At 41.5% G+C, this 20,170-nt stretch overlaps 1 protein-coding gene across 2 annotated transcripts in view; it reads left to right on the plus strand.

Annotated features, from left to right (window-relative positions):
• Positions 1-20,170, plus strand: part of nr6a1a (nuclear receptor subfamily 6, group A, member 1a) — a 139,381-nt gene that overhangs the window by 108,064 nt on the left and 11,147 nt on the right. For both annotated transcript variants that reach the window (XM_078170981.1, XM_033619950.2), the window contains 5 exons: positions 10,885-11,115; positions 12,726-12,781; positions 13,703-13,863; positions 15,643-15,873; positions 17,349-17,603. In XM_078170981.1, the coding sequence (XP_078027107.1) occupies positions 10,885-11,115; positions 12,726-12,781; positions 13,703-13,863; positions 15,643-15,873; positions 17,349-17,603 (934 nt within the window). The remainder of the gene's footprint in view (positions 1-10,884; positions 11,116-12,725; positions 12,782-13,702; positions 13,864-15,642; positions 15,874-17,348; positions 17,604-20,170) is intronic.

A 20,170-nucleotide genomic window follows, 5' to 3' on the forward strand; every position in this document is an offset into this window, starting at 1 on the left:
TGTCCCTACAAGGCCACCGTCATTTACCCGACGGGAGGGGTGAGCGAGTGAGCCCTGCAATCTAGAATTGGACCACTGATGTCACTGTTTTCAACCCATTTTACACACTGGCCCTTTAATCACAACAAAATAAATTCTACCCTCCTCCATCATGGTGGTGTGGAAGCAGTAATCCATCCAGTATCCTAGATGAATATTCCCAAACCTATCACTAGGGCTAAATGAGAAAATAAGTTATTTTAGTAATTTGGGTGAACTGACCTTTTAAAAATATTACAAGATGTCAGTGTTACATTTTGGCTCTCACTAAAATCCTACATTATGTTTTTTATTTTGGAATTCTTTTTTTTCTGTTTCCATTTTTTGTGTCTGTCACTGCATTGAATTCAAACAGCTATGTCTGTAGAGTCAGGTTACATGTTAGATATGTTCCAGACTGCTGCAGATTCAGGGTCAGACATGCAGACGCAGACAGTACCTTTTCAAAGTGAAATAGTTGACTAAATGTCATCATGAATATTTAACTGTCATCCACAGGCAGGAGGAGGAGGAGTCATAGGATGTGACAATCTGAGATGAAGCGTGTGAAGGTGTGAAACAGCCTGTTTATATGGTGGCCATGCACTTGAAAGACAGGGTGATAGATTTGGCAAATAAGCCTGACTGAAGGCAGCTAACAGCCATTGTGTTTTTACCTTAGTGAAGGAAGTCAGATGTTTCCCATCAGGTGGCCACTGGAATATATGGTTTGAATGTGTTGTTTGAATGAGCACATGGTCTGACAAATGGCTGTCTGAGGAGATGACTGTCAGTTATTTGATCTTCCTCGTGTTTTATGATGCCAGGGTCCTTCATATGACCTCATGCAAAGCTCCAATTACAGTAACATTTAGAGATGATCACTTTACAGTAACAGCAGGGTTTTCAGCTGAAAGGGCACTTTTACTGCATGAGGAGGATGGTGATAAGTTGGTTGGATCTTTCTTCTCAGGATTCATGGAGGTGTCACTGCTTTATTCTGAAGCTTAGCAGCAAAGAAAAGCTCTTTATTTAGACTTAAGCTGAATCTGTGCTGAACTGCCCCTCAACTCACACTTGTGCTCTGTGTTGCCCAGCCTGCACTGCTTATTTATTTGTGACATTCTGCATTAAATTGACCCTTTTACTGCCCTTGATTCTGCACATGAGACACAAGCACTGTGTAGAAATTTCATAGACTGCGATTATGAAAAATTACTTTAATTTAACCAAAATACATGGCAATAAATTGTGTATAGATAGAACTTCTTGTTCATTTTCATAAAGAAACCCCTGCTATAAAACCGATCCAGGTACAAGGTGCAGCAGAGCAAACAATTGAAACCTTGAATATACAGTGCCTTCCTTCCTTCACAGCAGTCTGGCAGTCCAACAGTGTTATCCCCTATCCACCAAAAGAAGAGCATTTATGCAGGTTTTTTTAAACACCGGTAAACCCACTAAAAATGGGTTATAGACTCCTTTCTCACTGCCAGTAGACCAGCGCTGTGCACTGTAATTTATTTATTTATTTTTTTTTGGTGTGTCATGTGTAAACAGGCCAGTAAACAGTAGAAAGCAACATGGAGGCCTTTGAAAATGTCACTGATAACTTCTTTGTTATATCTCTTTTCTACTCGGTGCAGACTAATTTGGATCAAGGTTTGAGTGCTGACTGACAGTATTTTGTCCTAGTGCATCATTACATTTGCCAGTTAAGTGGCTAAAATAAGGCCATTCACCCGGGTGTTGTGTTTCCATCAATGCCAATCAGAGCTGTAATCAATAAATACCTGTGACTACTGCAGAGTCATTTAACCTGGGTGAAGAGGCCGATTGTGACCGTTCCCATTACACTAAAAAGCCAGATGTTAGCAGGTGCTAGTGGGGTTTTTTTGTGCAGTGGAAAAGGGGCTATACATTCTATAAAGTCTAAATTAAACCTAAGAGTTGAATGAGCAAAATTATTCAATTCATTGTATAACACTCATTCTTGAGAATTGTAACAAAACCTTACTTTTTTGGGTTGTTGATTTCTTACTCTTCAATTATGCTGGGAAAATATATTTTAAATTATCACAGACTTGACTATTATGCCTTGTAATAAGCCAGCCTCCCAGTGATTGAATTTTTTCTTGAATATCATACATGATGGATGCCAGAGGAAAGATCTGATGGAGGTGACAAAAACTAACATATTTTTGGATTTTACAGTAGTCGTAGTGAGTAGCCATTTTATTTTCCAAAGTTGCTAAGAGTTAAAAAAAAATATAGAACGCTTGACTTGAGCAACATTCCTGCCTTTCTGAAACCAGGAAGTGAGACAGGAGTCCTTGTAATATAGCTAGGTCATTTTATGCCTGATTAAATGATGTCTTTGCAAAAATCTGATGCTGGAGTTGACCCAAATCTGGGATACATAGGGCCAACATTTTTGCAAAAAATGTATTTGAACACAAAAAAGATTATAGCAGTATATTTTGACATCAATGTTAATCAGTACATTCTGGTAGTGTTAGATTTTGAGGGCTTTGAACACATTTTTCATTGTTTTTCATCATTTTTCAAAGTTTAGAGGGTTAAAAACTGTATGCAGATCCAAATATTTTATAAATCATATTTATTTCATACACATAAATTCTTTAGAAATAATATTTAATCTCAGAAACGAAGTTAGCATGTTGATATGTTAGAATGTTAAAGGTTTATTTGGTAGGACATGATTTGTCCCAATTCTCAAGACTGATAATTTTGGAGGGCCACCCCCCCTCTATTAAAGGGTTACAAAGATTTTTGTAAGTAGAAAGTGATACATGCTCCAAAAATCTTGATTGAAACTGAATTGAATTGAAAATCGGATTTTAAATGACACAACTTCTCAAAAAGAGATGAGATGATGCATAATTGAGAAAATCTAATGGGTTTCTAAAGGTTCCTTTGAACCTTAGATGTTGGGGGCCACAAATCCTTAAAGGCAAATCCACACATTACTTGTGATCTTGTTCCCTTTTATGAAGTGAATTATTTTGATTTGGGTACTGTAGTATTTATAGTATAGAAACAATTAATGATTTGGATTATTTTATCATTATTTCTAGCCTGATTATATCATTTTATGTAATTTGTCTGGCCAAAAATGCCAAACTCCTTGTTCCATCTTCTGAAATGTGAGGATGTGCTGCTTTCTTTTGTCTTATGCAACTGTGATATGAATATATTTCGGTTTTAAAATGTTGGTTGGATGAAACAAGGTTTTAGAAAATGATGATGGTCATCTGTCCTTTTTGTCTGTCATAGACCAAACATTTGCTAGAGAAAGTAATTTGTAGATCAGTCATTTCTAAAAATAATCAGTTGTAGCCCTGTATCTCATGTTCTTACGTCTTTAATAAAACAGCAGTGTTAATTATCTCTGAAGTGTTTAGGCTGAAGAAAATGTCAACAGCAGCAAGGATATTTCTCTGGCAGGGTTTCTACTCAGAGTTGCCTTAACCTCTGCTGTATAGAGTTAATCAACAAAATAGTTAAATTCTAATCCCAGGATGGGCTCACTGTGTGATGCCCCATTGTCTCTGTACAGTATGGCTGCCCCTGCAGCAAAATTAAACCTTTCACCATTTAAATGGTAATCTGTCTCTAGGCTTTAGAAGTCCTCAATTCACCAGTCATTATCTGGGAGAGGCTTTATGCCATGTACACCCCCACCTCCTTCTAATTACCTTTAGTACATGAACCCTGCAGCCCGCTATGAAAACCCTCTCTCTCTGGGAGGCTTAGCTCTCAGCTCAGTCACATGCCTCTGATGAGCTGGCCCTTCAAATTATATACACACAAAAACCCTAATCCTGCTCATTTGGATATTAAAGATAATGTTACTTGGCCTGTTTATTCTCTCCTAATCAGTAATGGGTGACTAGGTCAACCATTGACAATAGTCACAATGTCAGGTTTCTTCTCGTCACGTCCTGGGAGGCAAACAGAATAATGTGTGTGACTCTTAGGCAGCCTCATCTACACTCTTCAACAGGTTCAGGAGTCACACTCTTAAACATAACCATATACAGTAGATGGTACAAAACACAGATGTAGCATCTGTGACATCAGCCATAGGTTTCCCAAGAGTTCTATACAAGTTGAGTACTTGCTGTCCTCTTTGGAGTTAATCCAGCCAGGAAATCCAAATGAAACAGGAGGCACATCTAACTGTGATAAGCTTTTCCTACATCCACAGTAATAACTTTTTTATTTTAAAATGCATAACTACTGCTGTGTTCACACTAGGCTTGGGCGGTATCTCATTTTTCATACCTCAATACCTTCCTAAAATTTCGTCCGGGTACACCGGCAAGCTTTCTTAGGTTTTTTCAAACTAAAAATTGCACAACACAAACTCACAAAATGTTAAGAAAAGTAATATTCTCACATCTATTTTACCTATTAAAGCAAAAAATACAGCTCTAAACCTTTGCTTGTTTCTCTCAGTCACGGAACTGACACTGTCTTAATTGCCTCATTAACTCATACTTCATTCAAACTCGACACAGACACGTGTCACAGTGTCTTTTAGCTCAGCTGCCTGTTCCATCACTAGAGACCGGACACTGACCTCTGGTGGCTTGCGCTTCCTACTACATACAATGAGTTAAATAGAAGCATGTGCCTGTATTTTTTACTGTATAGAAAATTATACTGTCGGGATTACGTAATACCCTGGTATACCGTAATACCATGATACCGCCCAAGCTTTGTTCATGCCTAGTGTCCACACTCCTCTGTCATTTTAGATCTAACTTAGATCCCCTACAAGTAGCAGGGGATCTAATTTAGCTAGCGAAGACACTCATTCATGATTAACACTGGTAATGCCACCCCAGCAGCAGGGCGATATTGCTGTGGTAGCATGGTGACCCCCCTCTCCCTTAAAACTTAGCACAAGCCTTTAATCACAATCTTCAACAACCATGTCAGATTTTAAGTGCCGCTGAAGTATGAGACACTTTGCACTGTGCAAGGTTAACAAATAGTAGGTATAACATCTCAAAAAAGATAATGTGCTGCTGAATTCGTTTTCTAGATCAAAGTACTGCCAAACCACACTGGTTCTGTGAGAGGACATCTCTCTTATTTCCCACAGTGCTGTTTTAAAACTCCAGTTTACTCGAGCATTACTGCTGGGAGGTGGACTGCTGCCTGACGGCTCTGTAGCACCCACTAGTGGGTCAAGATGGTGTTACTAGCAGTACTCACTCAAGAATGGAGCCATTAACTGGCTTCTACCTATCCCAGCTTGTGCGTGGTGCAGAGCGGTTATGGTTAACCTGTGGAGACAGGTGGGTGGGCAGTGGGCACTGTTTTGGCATGTTTACACAGCTAGCCAGCTCTCCATCTCCTACCAGAGCCAGGTGGTGTGCAGTGTGGTAAACTGACGAGTAGCAACCAGTCAAAAATATTTTCAGCGCTGAAACATTTGATTGTGCATCACTGGCATCCCTAGTCTTTTCAATCATGCCGTGTCAAACCAAAACATATTAGCAAGGTCTACAAACTTCATCCTTTGATTGTGGGTACTCCTTTCCTATTGCCATGACTTCCTCCTGCAATGGATACCACCCCTGATACCACTCTAATACATCGCTGTATTTGTTTAACCTGGACTCCCAATCTGTTTTCTGCTGCCATTACTGCCTTATACTCATTTGTTACTTTCAGTAACAGTTTCACCTCGTTATCTGCCCGAGAAATAAAAAAAAATTCTGGTCCTACTTTCCACCATCTCCATGGTATTTTTTACAGTCAAATGACCAACTGCAGAGTAGACAATCTGCTTCCTGTTTACACAGGTACATGCCCAGTGTACGTGAAGGGTCATGTGATATCCGACTTCAAGTGTGTTAGTATAGATGGAGATGAATTAAAATTAAAATGAATTGAAAAGGTGCAAAAAAAATGTAATAGAAGAAAAACGCCAAATGTTGCACTTTGGGAAAACTTTAATAACTTTATTTGGAGCAGGTATTGTCACATAAAACATGATACAAAAGCAGCGTCTAAATCAAGCCACAGTCTGGACCAGTGCAAGGATGTTTTTGAATGATAGCAGTGGGTGATTGTTCATCTTCTTATTTGTGACAAATATTGCTGTCCTTTAGTGTGACCAAGGCTTAAACTTAATGGTTGGAGTTAGATAGTCAGGCAGATAGAGCTTGACAATATATAGAAATTATGTCTCACTTTGTGAAATGATATATTGTCTTAGATTTTGGATATTGTAATATGGTATGTGTTGTCTTTTCCTGGTTTTAAAGGCTGCATTACAGTAAACTGATGTAATTATCTGTATTTAACAGACTTTTCTTGCACTTCAGTTGTTTGCCTCGACCCACTTTAGTCACTTATCCACATTACTGATGATTATTTGTCAAAAATCTAATTGTGTAACTTTTTTTTTGAAAGCACCAGTAGTCAACACTACGATATTGTCATTGTATTGATATGGGGGTATATTATCAAAATTTGATTTTCTCTGCATCACCCAGTCCTAAAGGCAGGGATTGAAATCCCTATGTTCAGTCAGTGCCTTGCTCTACTCATTGAAGCAGGCAGGAAATCTGCTTGTCTGCCTCCATTATTGACTTTCCAACCACAGAATCCCATAGGAGGGTAAAGGTCCCGCTGTGTGTGGTGCAGTTTGTTGCATTACACAAGAGTCTTATGTTCATCAGATGTCCAGGTTAATCTCCAGGCTCAGCAGGCAGCATTAACCTGCTGGACAGCAGCCTCAGACCTGTTATTTCTACTCTATTCTCTTTTTGCAGCTCCTCATCTGCAAGCTCTTTATGAAAGCACACATGCTGCTGTCCACTCACATTCATGTTTCTCTTGTGACCACGGCCTTTCTTTAATAAACATTACAGCTCTTTACCCCCACCAACAACCAGCAGTCCTACAGGAGGCCTTTATCTCCTGATCAAACACAAAAAGAGAAAGCTGGGCTGTGACAGCACTTCAGAACAAATGAGTCAAGAGCTCAAATGTTACATAATTCTAGTTACTGTGCAAAAAAAGTATTACAATTTATGAGCTATGTAGTGAGAGTTAGCTTGATCATCCAGAGTAACAATAGGGGTAATGTTGAATTGAAAAGAGACTGTTAGTGACTGTTAAAGAGGATAAGGGGTCCACTTTAAATGATTATTTCATAGGGAGGGTAGAGCCATTTAAGGCCTTTCTCACACTCACTGATATTGGTGGCTTTTAAATCCTTAGCCATGTCTACCTGAGCCCCGGTGTCATCACATGTTAACTTGTTGTGACCATTTTTTCATGTTTTATTTGAGAAGGTTTTAAACCTGGCAAAATTATCCAATTCACAAGGACATTATATATGTTTACAATAAATCCTATACTGTTGGTAAGCCTTTTCATTTCCCTTTTAAATGGTGCCACATTTGCACCGCAGAGCAGAGCTGAGTATGTGGGTTGCGCCCATGAAAAACTTGCCAAATCTTCTCTGCCAATGCCAAACAGCTTTTTTTGCCATTGATTCTTGTTTGGTGTTGTTTGGTGGATGTGATGATTGAAATCTGAAGAAACCAGACATATTGGCAATTTAACGATTTATTCATTTAACAAACATGAGCCTCAGTAGCATGTGGAAGAACCATACACAGCCACAACAGCCTGGTACCACCTCCTCATGCTGGTCACCAGCCTGGTCACACACTGCTGTGGGATGGCACCCCATTCTTCATCCAGCATTTGTCGCAAGTCAGCCAACGTGGTTGTGTTGGTCACTCTGGCACGAACAGCACACCAAAGCTGATCCCACAAGTGTTCATTGGGTTGAGGTTTGGAGTGCTGGCAGGCCATTCCATCCTCTCCACTCCCAAATTCTGGAGGTAGTCTGATAAATCCCACTCTGTGGGGGCAAGGGTTGACTGACTGACAAACTGTGGAGATATGGGATTGCCACACTGCCTCCACCAACAGATGTTACTCTATTGGTGTAGCAATCACTAAAGTGTTCTCCGTGTCTTCTCCACACTTTGACCCTACGATCCAACTACCATAGGCAGAATCTAGACTCATTGCTGAACATGACATTCCTATCCTCCACATGTTCAGGTTCCAGTGCACGTGTTGCTGACACCAGCGCAAACAGGTCTGACGGTGAAGGGCAATCATGGCAGGCCTCCTGGCAGCCCTATGAGACCGGAGATTGGCTGCAGGCAGTCTGTTCCAGATTGTCTGGGCAGAGAGCCATCGGCCATATCGTCCTGTTAACCTTGACTGCAAGTCTGTAGAAGACTGCCTATGGTTCCTAAGTGCTGACAGGATGAGGAAACAGTCTTCTTGGGGTTCCGTCTTCTTGGGACGCCCACTCCGCGGCCTGTCTCTGATGGAACTTGGCCTTCAGTTCGCAGATGGTACTAGGACTCGCTCCAAATAATGCCACAACTTGGTTTTGCAGAACACCAACTTGAAGTTGCTCTATCGCACGGGCCCTATCCAGATCAGTCAAACATGGCATGCCAATTCTTGGAGCAGTCACCAACTAACCACTGTAGCAGGTTGCAATCAGGCAAATTTTTCATGGGTGCAACCCACATACTCACTCTGCTGCTCATCCCACAAATGCATGTTTCTTACAAATGTGGCTTCCCAATGGTATAAGATTTATTGCCAAGAAGCATTGTTACAACAAAGAAATAATCTACCAAAAAAAAATTTCCTTACTTTTTGTGCGTGGTTCATACATATATTTACATTTATTATTGACCGAAGTATGTCTGACTCCACTACGATAGGTGGCAATATGCCACCATTCAGCTTGTTAGTACTGGAACTTTTCCCAGTTCACCTTTTATGTTACAGACCAAACAAATGACAAACAAGTTAGCTATGGTTAGCTAGCAGCAAACTGGTAGAATGATGGACAACATTACAGATCTGTAAGTTTCGTACATGCTGTGAATATGTAACCCTTTCAGCTGACACACCATGAACTGTGTCTCTTCGTCCGTCTAAAAATGCACAGCTATGGATGAAGATTTCACCATGTTGTTACCAGCTTCTTCTTCTTTTACACATTTAATGCTATTCGACTTTCGGGTCAAAGCCCGGGGCAGAAACTGTGGAGCATGTGCAGAGTGCCTTGGCCAGTTTGGGTATGATTGACTGTATACATGCAGGAGTAATTTGACTCTCAATCGCATTACCTGTGTGTGTTAGTCTGACTTTGAGAAATTCGATTTCAGACTAACATGTTACACATATTTAAAAAATATGGTTTCAGTAAGACTAACACAATAAATCGATTTTTTCAGTGTCATGTAAACACAGTGAGTGTTCCATGCCCCACAAATATTACAAATATTCACTATTTTCTCAGGACTTCCTATCAGGGAGGAAGACCGTGTTAAAAAAAAAAGCATGTACACCACCACTAGACTCAGCGATGCGAACGCAAAGGAGGAACCTCCATTATAACGTACACATCAACATGCTGTATCAGTCTATCTTGTCTTGATATGTTTCATCCAAGTAGGAGGAACCTCCATTATAACGGACACATCAACATGCTGTATCAGTCTATCTTGTCCTGATATGTTTCATCCAAGTCAAGTCTGGACACAGATCAGCAGCAGGCCGCATTCCTGCTGCAGCCAGGCTTTGCATAGCAAGCCTGTTCTCTGTAACAATGGAGTCCAACCCATCTGCTCTCTGAGGCTGTTAGCAGGGGGGTGGGGGCATGGTGTGGAGGGCTTTTTAGTGTGTGTGCTTGTGCATGTGTGCTATAAAGCTTAAGACCCTGGACAGCAGAGAATTTTGCTCCGACTTAATTCTCAGCTTCCTCAGTGAGTTTGATTATGTGCATTATGTAGCCTTGAGGTAGATGGGGGATTAAGAGAAGATTTTCAACAGCTTTCTCAGTTTGCTGTCTTAACAGTTTGAGAGCACCTTCATGATTAGCAAAGTAACTTCACAAGGAAGGTCCTCAGTGGGCCCATTTCTTTGATCCCTTCCTCACCCTGTCACATACGTATGGACTCCCATCCATCCAAACGTCATTTCGAATCAGTTTTTAAGACTCTGGCCCGTTTCTTTTCTTGCTGTCTTAATGTCTCATTCTTTCATGGTCAGCAAGCTGCCAACCAGCCTTATAAACCCACATCAAGTGCAATTTCTACTACTTTTTTTTTTAATGTACTTGTTCAGGACATCATGTTCCTTACTACTCCCTTGTTGTGAGCCTCCACTTTCTCCTACCTCAAGCCCCTGAATATCCCTCTACGTGTTCCAAATAACAGACCTCACTTATTCCTGTCCTGCTGACTTGTGTGTGCTGTTTTAGGAAAGGGAATGTTAGTGATTGCGCCTGTGTCCAGGCCAAGAGAGGCTTGATCAGAAAATTAGCCACCAATTGGAAGAACAAGGATACTCCAGGTGCTATACATGAAACACCCTGAATTGTATATGAGGTCCTCCCAGGTAGATACTGATACTGCTGTTAGAAAAAGAGAAAGGAGACACTGTAAACAAATCAGTTGTGTCATTTAAGCTTGCTGCCTCCTCTCATCAAAACTGCTGAATAAAACATACACAAGAAGTCTCCACTCCCAGTCCTGTTACACCTTCACTTTCACAAAATCAGAGTTAGGGGCTTAAGAATCCTTTGGATTAGCCAGTGCCTGGCTAGTGCTTAAGCCCCAACCGCCCCCATGATCTCAATTAAAAACTTGTGCCTCCAGCGAGGTTTTTGCACCCACTATTTTTTTTCCACAGTGTGGATGAATTAGTCTAAAGAAGTGGGTGGAAATAGTTCTAAATGCCTCAATTTTCTCTGTCTTTCTCTCCCTCCTGCAGATGATCCAGCTGACCAGCGTACTTGCCTTATCTGTGGAGATCGTGCCACAGGCCTGCACTATGGAATCATCTCCTGTGAGGGCTGCAAGGGCTTCTTCAAGCGCAGCATCTGTAACAAGCGTGTGTACCGCTGCAGTCGCGACAAGAACTGCGAGATGTCGCGCAAGCAGCGCAACCGCTGCCAGTACTGCCGCCTGCTCAAGTGTCTGCAAATGGGGATGAACCGCAAAGGTAAAGTGTGGGCACATAACATGGACATCATTTCAGTTTTCATTTCAACCTTTAAAGGCTTTGATGATTTGATGATTGACCTTTGATGATTATGAGCCTCTACAAATGGTTGAGATGTCCATGTACAGTGTTAGTACATTTTCACAAAAAAAATGAAGTAAAAAGACATAACATAAAGAACATTTTTAATTACGCATGTCTCTTTATGGACAAAATCAATGTATAAACTTGTGAAACAAAACATTCCCATATAACAAACACAAACCCCTTTTAAAGTTGACTTAATTGAAGAAAAAATAATAGTCATAAAAACAACAACAAAAATCATATAACACACAGTCTAATCTTTGTAGAACAAGGTCAGACTGATTATATGTGTGGTGGGCCAACAGCTCAACAGTTATTTGGGTGATGGATTCTCTTTTTGTGGGTTCCTACAAACCATCAATGGCTAGTATTTCTATATTTCAGTCTATGCAGATAATTCAATTCAATTTTATTTATAAAGCCCAATATCACAAATCACAATTTGCCTCAGAGGGCTTTACACCATACGACATCCCTCTGTCCTTTGGACCCTCACAGCGGATAAGGAAAAACTCCTTTAACGGGAAAAAAATGGTAGAAACCTCAGGAAGAGCAACTGAGGAGGGATCCCTCTTCCAGGATGGACAGACGTGCAATAGATGTCGTGTGCACAGATCAGATCATGATAATGAATTTACAGTGATCCATATGACAAAATGATACATAAAGACAGACAGACATAGCTCTGTTAGCAATTTTTCACCATCCCTGTTATATGGCAGCTATCTATCTATCTATCTATCTATCTATCTATCTATCGCATCTTCTACTCAGAGGTTAAGGAGCTCCCATACCCCATTGTTTTACCAATTTGTGGACATTTACAGCCGCTAATTGCTGACGGTTACTTTTTAAATTTCCCGCGGTGGGCCGCACGCATAATAAGTCGTCGAAACATGACACCTGTCCTGCCTTTGGTCCCGTCCTACCAGCTGTTCACTTTATACAGACACTGTTTTGGCGATGTTACTACCTCCTGTGGTGGCTTAATAGAAACCTCAAACATGTCACATGCTTAAACTGATTTATCTGCTGCTGACTTCCTGGAAGGAAGCCACTTGCAACCTAACATTGGGATTTTCTTTGGCTTGACTTACTGCAATGAGTACCAGAGATGGCTCTATCAGTTTAAGTACAACGCTGCCTCCTAGTGAATGATAATTGTAAGTGGAAAAAACCCTTCAGTGCTCAGTCAGCCTGATGGTCTCATTTTATATGATTTATTCTCCAAATACTGTGATTACAGTATGGTTCTCCTGACATGTGAAATAGATTCATTTAACTCCCATCTTATAACAAACCATTCCCAGGAAACAGACAAAACATATCTGTCTGCCAACAATAACAGGAGAAGCTGTGTTTGAACCAGACTGAAAAATCACCTCATGGAAATAAATGCTATGAAGTGAAGCACTGTGTGATTAGTTTCAGCCACTAGGTAGAGCTATGATACTACTACTGAGCCATGCTGTGTTTATGAACCATAAAGATTTAGATTATTGTTCTTTCTTTTTGTCATGTAGCAATCAGGGAGGATGGCATGCCAGGAGGGAGGAACAAAAGCATCGGGCCCGTACAGGTAAATTTCTGACTTCAAGTTGAATACTTACCAGAGATGTTGTTTTTGTGACCTTCACTGACCCTCTCCCACTGCAGAGTCACTCTATACATATTACTGTGGCTCAGTTCCAGAGTCAGCTTGCTCACCATGAATGCATTCAGAGCACAAGCCATTCACTTAAATAACACCGAGCTGGAGTGCTGTAATGCTCATGATTTGGGTGTGGGGATACTTTGAAGCATGTAATGTGAGTGAGCCCTGACCTTGTTGTATCATCAGTATAATCATTCAGCTGCTGATTATTCCCTGTTCAGCGCCGGCTTCATTATTAACACTGGTGAGAGAACAAATGGCAAGGGAAATGTGTGACATGAGGCTAGGTAACACTAGCCACTATTCAAGGGAGGGACGTGGTCAATTCATTCCAGCTCAATTCAGCAAGTCAAACAAACAGAAACGGCCGCTTCCATTAAACGACAGCTTTATTTCTAAGCCCTAATGAAAGGAGGACCTCTCTGTCATTAAAATGGAATGAATTGCTGTTTCAGTGTATGTGTTGAATTGATGGAAATGAAAGTGAATTGACCCCAGCCACAGATACAAGACACCACATTTTCTGGCATGCTAATGCCTTTCAAAATGGCTTTTGTCTGTGTTTTCTCCCTTCATGGACCGGCAAGGAGTCTATTATTTTAGGTATGTGTATATCAGCCAAGCAAACACACACACACACACACATACCTGTTTGCCACCTCTCTTTCTCTCGCCTCCTGTTTCACTGTGTGGTTGCGTCCTTGCTCCTCAACATTTTAGTGAAAAGCAGTGTGGTGCTAGTCAATGCTAATCAATTGAACAGAGACACACAGTGCTTTCAGTCACATGAGGATGTGCTGTAAGCTCCAAAAAAAATCCTACACCCTCTTTGTGTGTGTGTTTTAGATCACAGAGGAGGAGATAGAGCGGATCATGTCGGGGCAGGAGTTCAAGGAGGAAGCCCCGGAGCACACTTGGGGCAACAACGGTGATAGCGACCACAGCTCTCCAAGCAATGGAGCCTCTGAGGGCAACCAGCCGTCACCTGCCTCCACTCTGTCATCCAAGTGAGTTGTTCATCTCATCCACTCAGCCGCATAGCGCCAGTATTCGCCCCATCATTGAGATAATGAGCCGGCCCTGACAGTCTAACACCTCGTTCCCATCTCACCCAGACTTTAGTTAAGGTATTCATAAGCCAAAGAATGCCTGAATATGAAGCTCCTCAGGCTTGGTGATGATAGCAAACACAAAGAACTCTCTGCACTATCTGCTGTTCTTGCTATGGAGACGAGCGCATTGTCTATCTGCACTCCTCAAGGACAAATATTGTCTAGCTACTCGCATGACTGGATTTATTTTCGTCTTATTTTGTATAGACATACGGTTTATCTCCACAGCCTGATAGCTAGTCACAGGAATATTTGTCTTATCCAGTGAAATCTGAGCAGAAATGAACAACAATTACAGCATTCCTTTGCAGTGTAGGCTTTGGTATGCTGGTACAAAATGAACTGCAAAGTTTTTCTATAAGTTTCTGAAAATTTTCTTAAGAAAGAGCGGAGCTCCTCCAAAAGGTTAAAGGATATGAAGTTCAAAGGAACAGTCTGTAAGTGTCCATTACAGAAATTTAAGCTGTTTTCTCATATGAACTCTGAACAATGTACAGCGAATCAGGTCAGGACACTGTCTGGAGATTCCCTCTCTCACATGCAGCACACAATAGGAGATTGTCTGTGTCACAAGTGTTCTCATCTACCGGAAATACTTGTTCGATTTAGGTGAGGGGTGGCACCAAGGCAGAGTATGCAGGACACAGGACATGACGTGGATTACACTGCGGTCACTAGGTTTGGGCCGGTGTGAAAACACTTGACCAGACTGGTATACAGAATTTTACCAGGTGTCCCACTTGGCTCAGCAGCCATTCCTGAGTGGAAAATAATAACACTGTTTCCCAACAGAAAACTAGCATCTGACTAGTGTGTAGCATCGTGTAATATCAAGGCTATCTGTCCACACTGAATCCCTTAAAATAGGCACTTCTGTTATGTCATGTAAACAAACCATGTAAATGTCAACCATGCACTTATGATCAGACACTTAAAAGATGGGTGAGTAGATTGATTTCTATTGTCCTACATTTGTAATGTTACTTTTTAGAAACAGAAAACACATATTGGAAATGCCATACAATTAAGCCAACAGCAAGTAGCCTACCAGTGGTCATTTAGCTTACCAGAAACTTTCAGCCTTCTGGTGATCCTCCTCCAGCCAGCTGCCCCCTTATTTACGTTTTCGTAGGGAAACGAAGAGGTATCGTATAGATAATTCCTTATTTCAGTTTCATGAACCTGCCATTCTTCATCCATTGCAGTGCTTTCAAAGCATGCGACAGAAATGAAAAGAAGCAAGGCATCCACTGAAACCTCAACCTTAAAATGACGCTCGTAGCCAGTAAGGACACCTCCTCTGTCGGCTTTAGATCCAACTTGTTGTCACAATGGCACAGTTTTAGTTTTCTTGAGAGACTAACTCTGCCATGTCTTGTCTCATCACCCCAAAAACACATTAACTTTCTTGTAAGCAAACCATATGCCTCCGCCCAAACTTCTACTGAAATTCTATCTCCTTCATATTGCCCACACCAGCCTGAGCTCGGCAGTTAATTGCTCACAGCCCGTCAGACACTAGTGGGTCAACTGTTAGTTCAGCTCTGTACTGGACACGCAGATATGAACATATCAGTCTTTTCTGACTCTGGGCAAGATGGTTAATTAGGTGCATCTCCTATCCTACTGTTAATCTAAACGAGAGAGATATAAAAGACCTTTGTGTTCTTTCAGTCGCTCTGTGGAAATGAATGGCTACACGGCAGCTCTCAGGGACCAGTACATCAACACCTCTATGTCAACACACTACCAGCTCCTGCCTCACCTGTTCAGCTACGCCGCCCAGTCTGGCCTGCTGGCCCCCCAGCCCCGCAGCCTCTACCCGCAGTCCCACCCACTGGTGCTGCAGCTGGTGGCTGCTGAGGACCTGGCTCCCCTGGCAACTCCTATGCTCATAGAAGATGGGTGAGTCAACACATACACAAGATACCACCTACACTTAGCTCTTTGGTAGATACAACACAGACCATTTGCCTCCTCAGTAAATACAGGATATGCTGATAGGAAACCTTAGCTTCTCCTTTCGTCTTCTGATTATTGATCACTATAGTGAAAACTATTTAAAGCCATTTTCTTGTATATGCATGGGTTTTGATGCTATAGTTGCATATAACCCACTACAGTGGACCCTAGTGCATCATGCCATACACCACAGCCCTCTGGCCAGGTGTTGTAAGTGCAACACAAAACCAAGATGGCTGGCACTTTGCTCTACCTGCTGCCCCCATAACTAGTCCCTGGATAAGCAGTTGAAAATGGATGGATGGATGGATGGATGGATGGATGGTTGTATGGAGGCTGAGGAGACCAAGGTTCAACGCTTTAGCATTGCATTGAACAGTATTCTTCAGTTGAAAACTTAAATGCATGCTCTCCACTCGAATATTGTGTGAAAAACTGCATGTTTAAAAAAATTAACCTCATATTTTTTCATCAACACTCAAGAAAACATCTTGACGTAGGTATACATAATGCATGCATGGAAGACCCATACCAGTGTTCTGTCATATTTTAGCCCGTTAAATACAAACTGCTAGCAAAGACTTGAAACAACTTGTGTTTTTTGGTTGACACCACATTGTTTAAATAATGTGGCTGTTTGAGAGTTTCTTTTCAATTAAAAACTAGTCTGTTTATTCCATTTCCAAGCATGCCTCCAAATGCTCAGGACTGTATTCATTTATTACTAAATTCTTATAAATATTTCATGTAAAACTTTGGAAGAAGTGTCAAAAATGTTTTTCCCCTCTGTATGTATAATGTGCAGCCACTTGAATACCAAGACAGGGCAGAAAATGGGAGCCACCTGGTGATACAAATCGTCATTACAGAAGACACTCAATGACTTTACCTCCTGTCTACTCTGTGACAGAGACAGCAAATCCTACAGTATTTCAATTTTGGAGAAATTAAGAGAAATTCTATAAAGAACATTTACCTTTTTGCATCACAGCCAAAATAGACTTAACCAGTTTAGAAGTCACTGTCATATTCTACTAAATAAAACATAACACATCATGGAGGTACAATTGTGGCCCAAGCCCACTGAAGACATGCATTTCATTTATTGGATTCAAATCTGATACAGCATTCACCACGTAGTCTAATAACTTACACAAGTTATGAGAATAGAGCCTGCCACAGTTTATTTTTGAACGCATCTGGCCGACTGGCAGGTCTAGTTTGTAGCTCTGACGATTAGTGTGGTGCATAACAATGTGGGCAGCATGAATTTAGAATTTAAGTTGTTATCAGACAACTTGCATCATGTTAGAGGTGATCCAGAGTGAACACATCTGATCTCAATTCACACAATAATAATTTGGACATATATTTCTTACCCTAGCTTCTTACCCTAATGCCTTTGGTGTGTTCCCCAGGTACAAAGTGACGCAGGTGGAGCTGTTTGCCCTGCTGTGTCGTCTGGCGGATGAGCTGCTCTTCCGTCAGATCTCCTGGATCAAGAAGCTACCATTCTTCTGTGAGCTCTCCATTGAGGACTACACCTGCCTGCTCAGCTCCACCTGGCAGGAGCTCATCCTGCTCTCCTGCCTCACCATCTACAGCGCCCAGATCTTCGGAGACCTGGCTGATGTCACCGCCAAGTACACACCGTCTGACGATGAGCTGCAGGGGTGAGTGGCAAGGACTTGGAGAGGAAAGAGGGGTCAGAGGGTTTGGTTAGAGTAAAGCTACCATCAGTTCAGTGCAAGACCTAAGAAGACCTAACCCTCTACAATTTGTTTTTAAGCATCAGACAAAGAACACAGATGATATTTGACTTATCACCCTAAAGCTGTACTGATAAATGTTTTTATATAAACATCCGGCCAAATAAGTATTTGTAATGTAAATAAAGTCACTCGTACTTACAAACCCACATAAAATTTGCATCATAGCAATATAATAAGTTCATAATCTGTCAATATTATTTTTACAGCTTGTGGCCCACAAAATAATAAATACTGCTTTGACCCAGGTGTTTGTGGGCTGACTAACATAAGCCCCATTTCCACCGAGCAGTACGGTACGGTGTGGTTCAGTTCGATACGCTTTTTTTCTGTTTCCACTGTGAAAAGTTGTGGATGGTACCAATGAAAACGTTACATACCATTACCGTTTTTGGTCACCCTTCTGTTGGGGTACCTTGGGTACTAAAAGGTGGAGATGTTAACACTGCAGTCTGTTGATTGGCCAACAGAGGACGGTCACTCTGCTCAGGGCTCAGTTGTGGCTGGTTTTGAGGCAGAAGCCACTGTTCATATTGTGGAGACTTTAATTAGTAGATTGTAACTATAAAATGTAAGGAAGTTTTGCTGCCTCTTGTAGTAGCCAGAGTCAGAGAAAAAAATTACTTAATTCACCGGGCCGACTGCTGGGATTTTTAAGGTGGAACATTAACATGTAATGTTACTCAATGCACGAGCTGTAATGTGACTCAATCAACATACCTTAAATATTCCATATGACAACTTTGACCATTACTTAAGTTTTTATATGACATACACTTTTAGTAATGAGTGGAGCTTCAAGCATTTATATGTATTAATTTTGGCTGGGTTATGTGAACTGCATATATTCTAATCCTTTCTCTAAGAAAAGGGTCGCATAGCGTCGAGCTACAGCAACACTAAACCCCCAAGCTTGCCTGAGAAGGACTAAGTGCACAAATCCTCTATTTTTACATCGGATGGGCTTCTTATCATTCAGATATGATTCAGTGATATGTTTAAATAGCTTCCACTGCTATTGCCAGACAGAGAAGAAGCTTCATCAGTTTTAAGCAGAATACTTTTGCCAAGAAAAATCTCACCAAAGTAGGTGCTGCTTATGAACGTCATTGACTTGACAAGTGTCAAGGAACACTGCCCTGCTGGCTGTCCTGCATGGCTGTCAGGCTAGGTGGGTTGGGTTAACCTAGGTATAGAACCTGTTAGTTTAAGGGGGCATGCTGAAGAGAAACTATTTGGACCAGCCAGGTGTGGGACCACAGTGTAGAGCTCTGATTGGGCCCAAAAAATTAGGCCCCATCCAACATGAACCTGCACAGTTTTGTCCAAACCCACAGCCTGACCTATGGCAGTAGTTTGGGCCCAAGCCCGATTTAAAAACCTGAATTTCTACTATAAAAGAAATATATTTTGTATTATATGCATCTAGTGTGAACGGTGAACTATATGGTGATGTGGCATGCAGATGATGATCACCACTCTTCTTTGCATGTTACACACGTCTCTCCCACTGCTGGGCAGGCAGAAACAAACACTGCCAGCTAAGTCGCCTTGCAGCCCCCCCCCTTTCTCTTCCTCCCGCTTTCTGTCCCTTTCTTACGTGCCCTCTATCACTCTCCCTCTCTGATGTTCCATCACATTCACTCTCTCAGTCATGGCCCTGCCTTGTCCAAGCCTGGCAGGTCAGTTCAGGCCCAATCAGGCTCAGGCAGAGTTTCAGAGCTCTACCTACCCAGTCTCTCTACCTACTGAGAGGTGTCTCTGAGTACCAGAAGAAAATGAATGATGGATTTTCCTCCTTTCCTCTATGAAATTTTGTCTTAAGTAATTGTCCACGTGTTTAAAGGCTACAAATCAACTGCCAGTGGAGTACCAACACTAAACAGAGAGCAATCTGACCGAATTACTGCTGTCTGATCAGAGCCGAGACAGCAAGGTAACAGGTTGGTCCACATCCCCTACCTTTAGCCTGTCAGCTCACTCTCTAGTAACATGTATAGGCAGCTAAGCCCTGAAAGCCTTAGACAAATGTTTGCCCTAAGTACTAGTATCAAGTGCTCAGGGTTGTGTTTGCCATGACACAAGTGCGTGAAGACACACCGCCAAACAGTAACCCTGTTAGATTGAGATGCAAATGCCAAGTCAAAGCAAATTAAGCCAAGCCAGCTCATGTATATGGAAAAGGCCTAATGATCTAGCAGACAAAAGCACCACAATGTGATAGCAAGCCACATGGTTATGCCAACATCTGCATTACAAATCAGAAAAATGACTGAAGAAATTACCCTTATTCATATATGTTGGTAATATCTGACCTATAGTGACTCATATTGCCTCCTACCTCTCTTTCGTGGAGGCTCTTAACATACACAAGATATTAAACACTAGATTTTGCCTGTGGAAGCCTTGCCAATTCAATATTTCACCAAGTATAAAGGTGGATATCAGGAATTAAATGTTCTTCAGTGCAA

Source organism: Epinephelus lanceolatus, chromosome 9, assembly GCF_041903045.1.
Source record: "Epinephelus lanceolatus isolate andai-2023 chromosome 9, ASM4190304v1, whole genome shotgun sequence".
Taxonomy (NCBI): Eukaryota; Metazoa; Chordata; class Actinopteri; order Perciformes; family Serranidae; genus Epinephelus; species Epinephelus lanceolatus.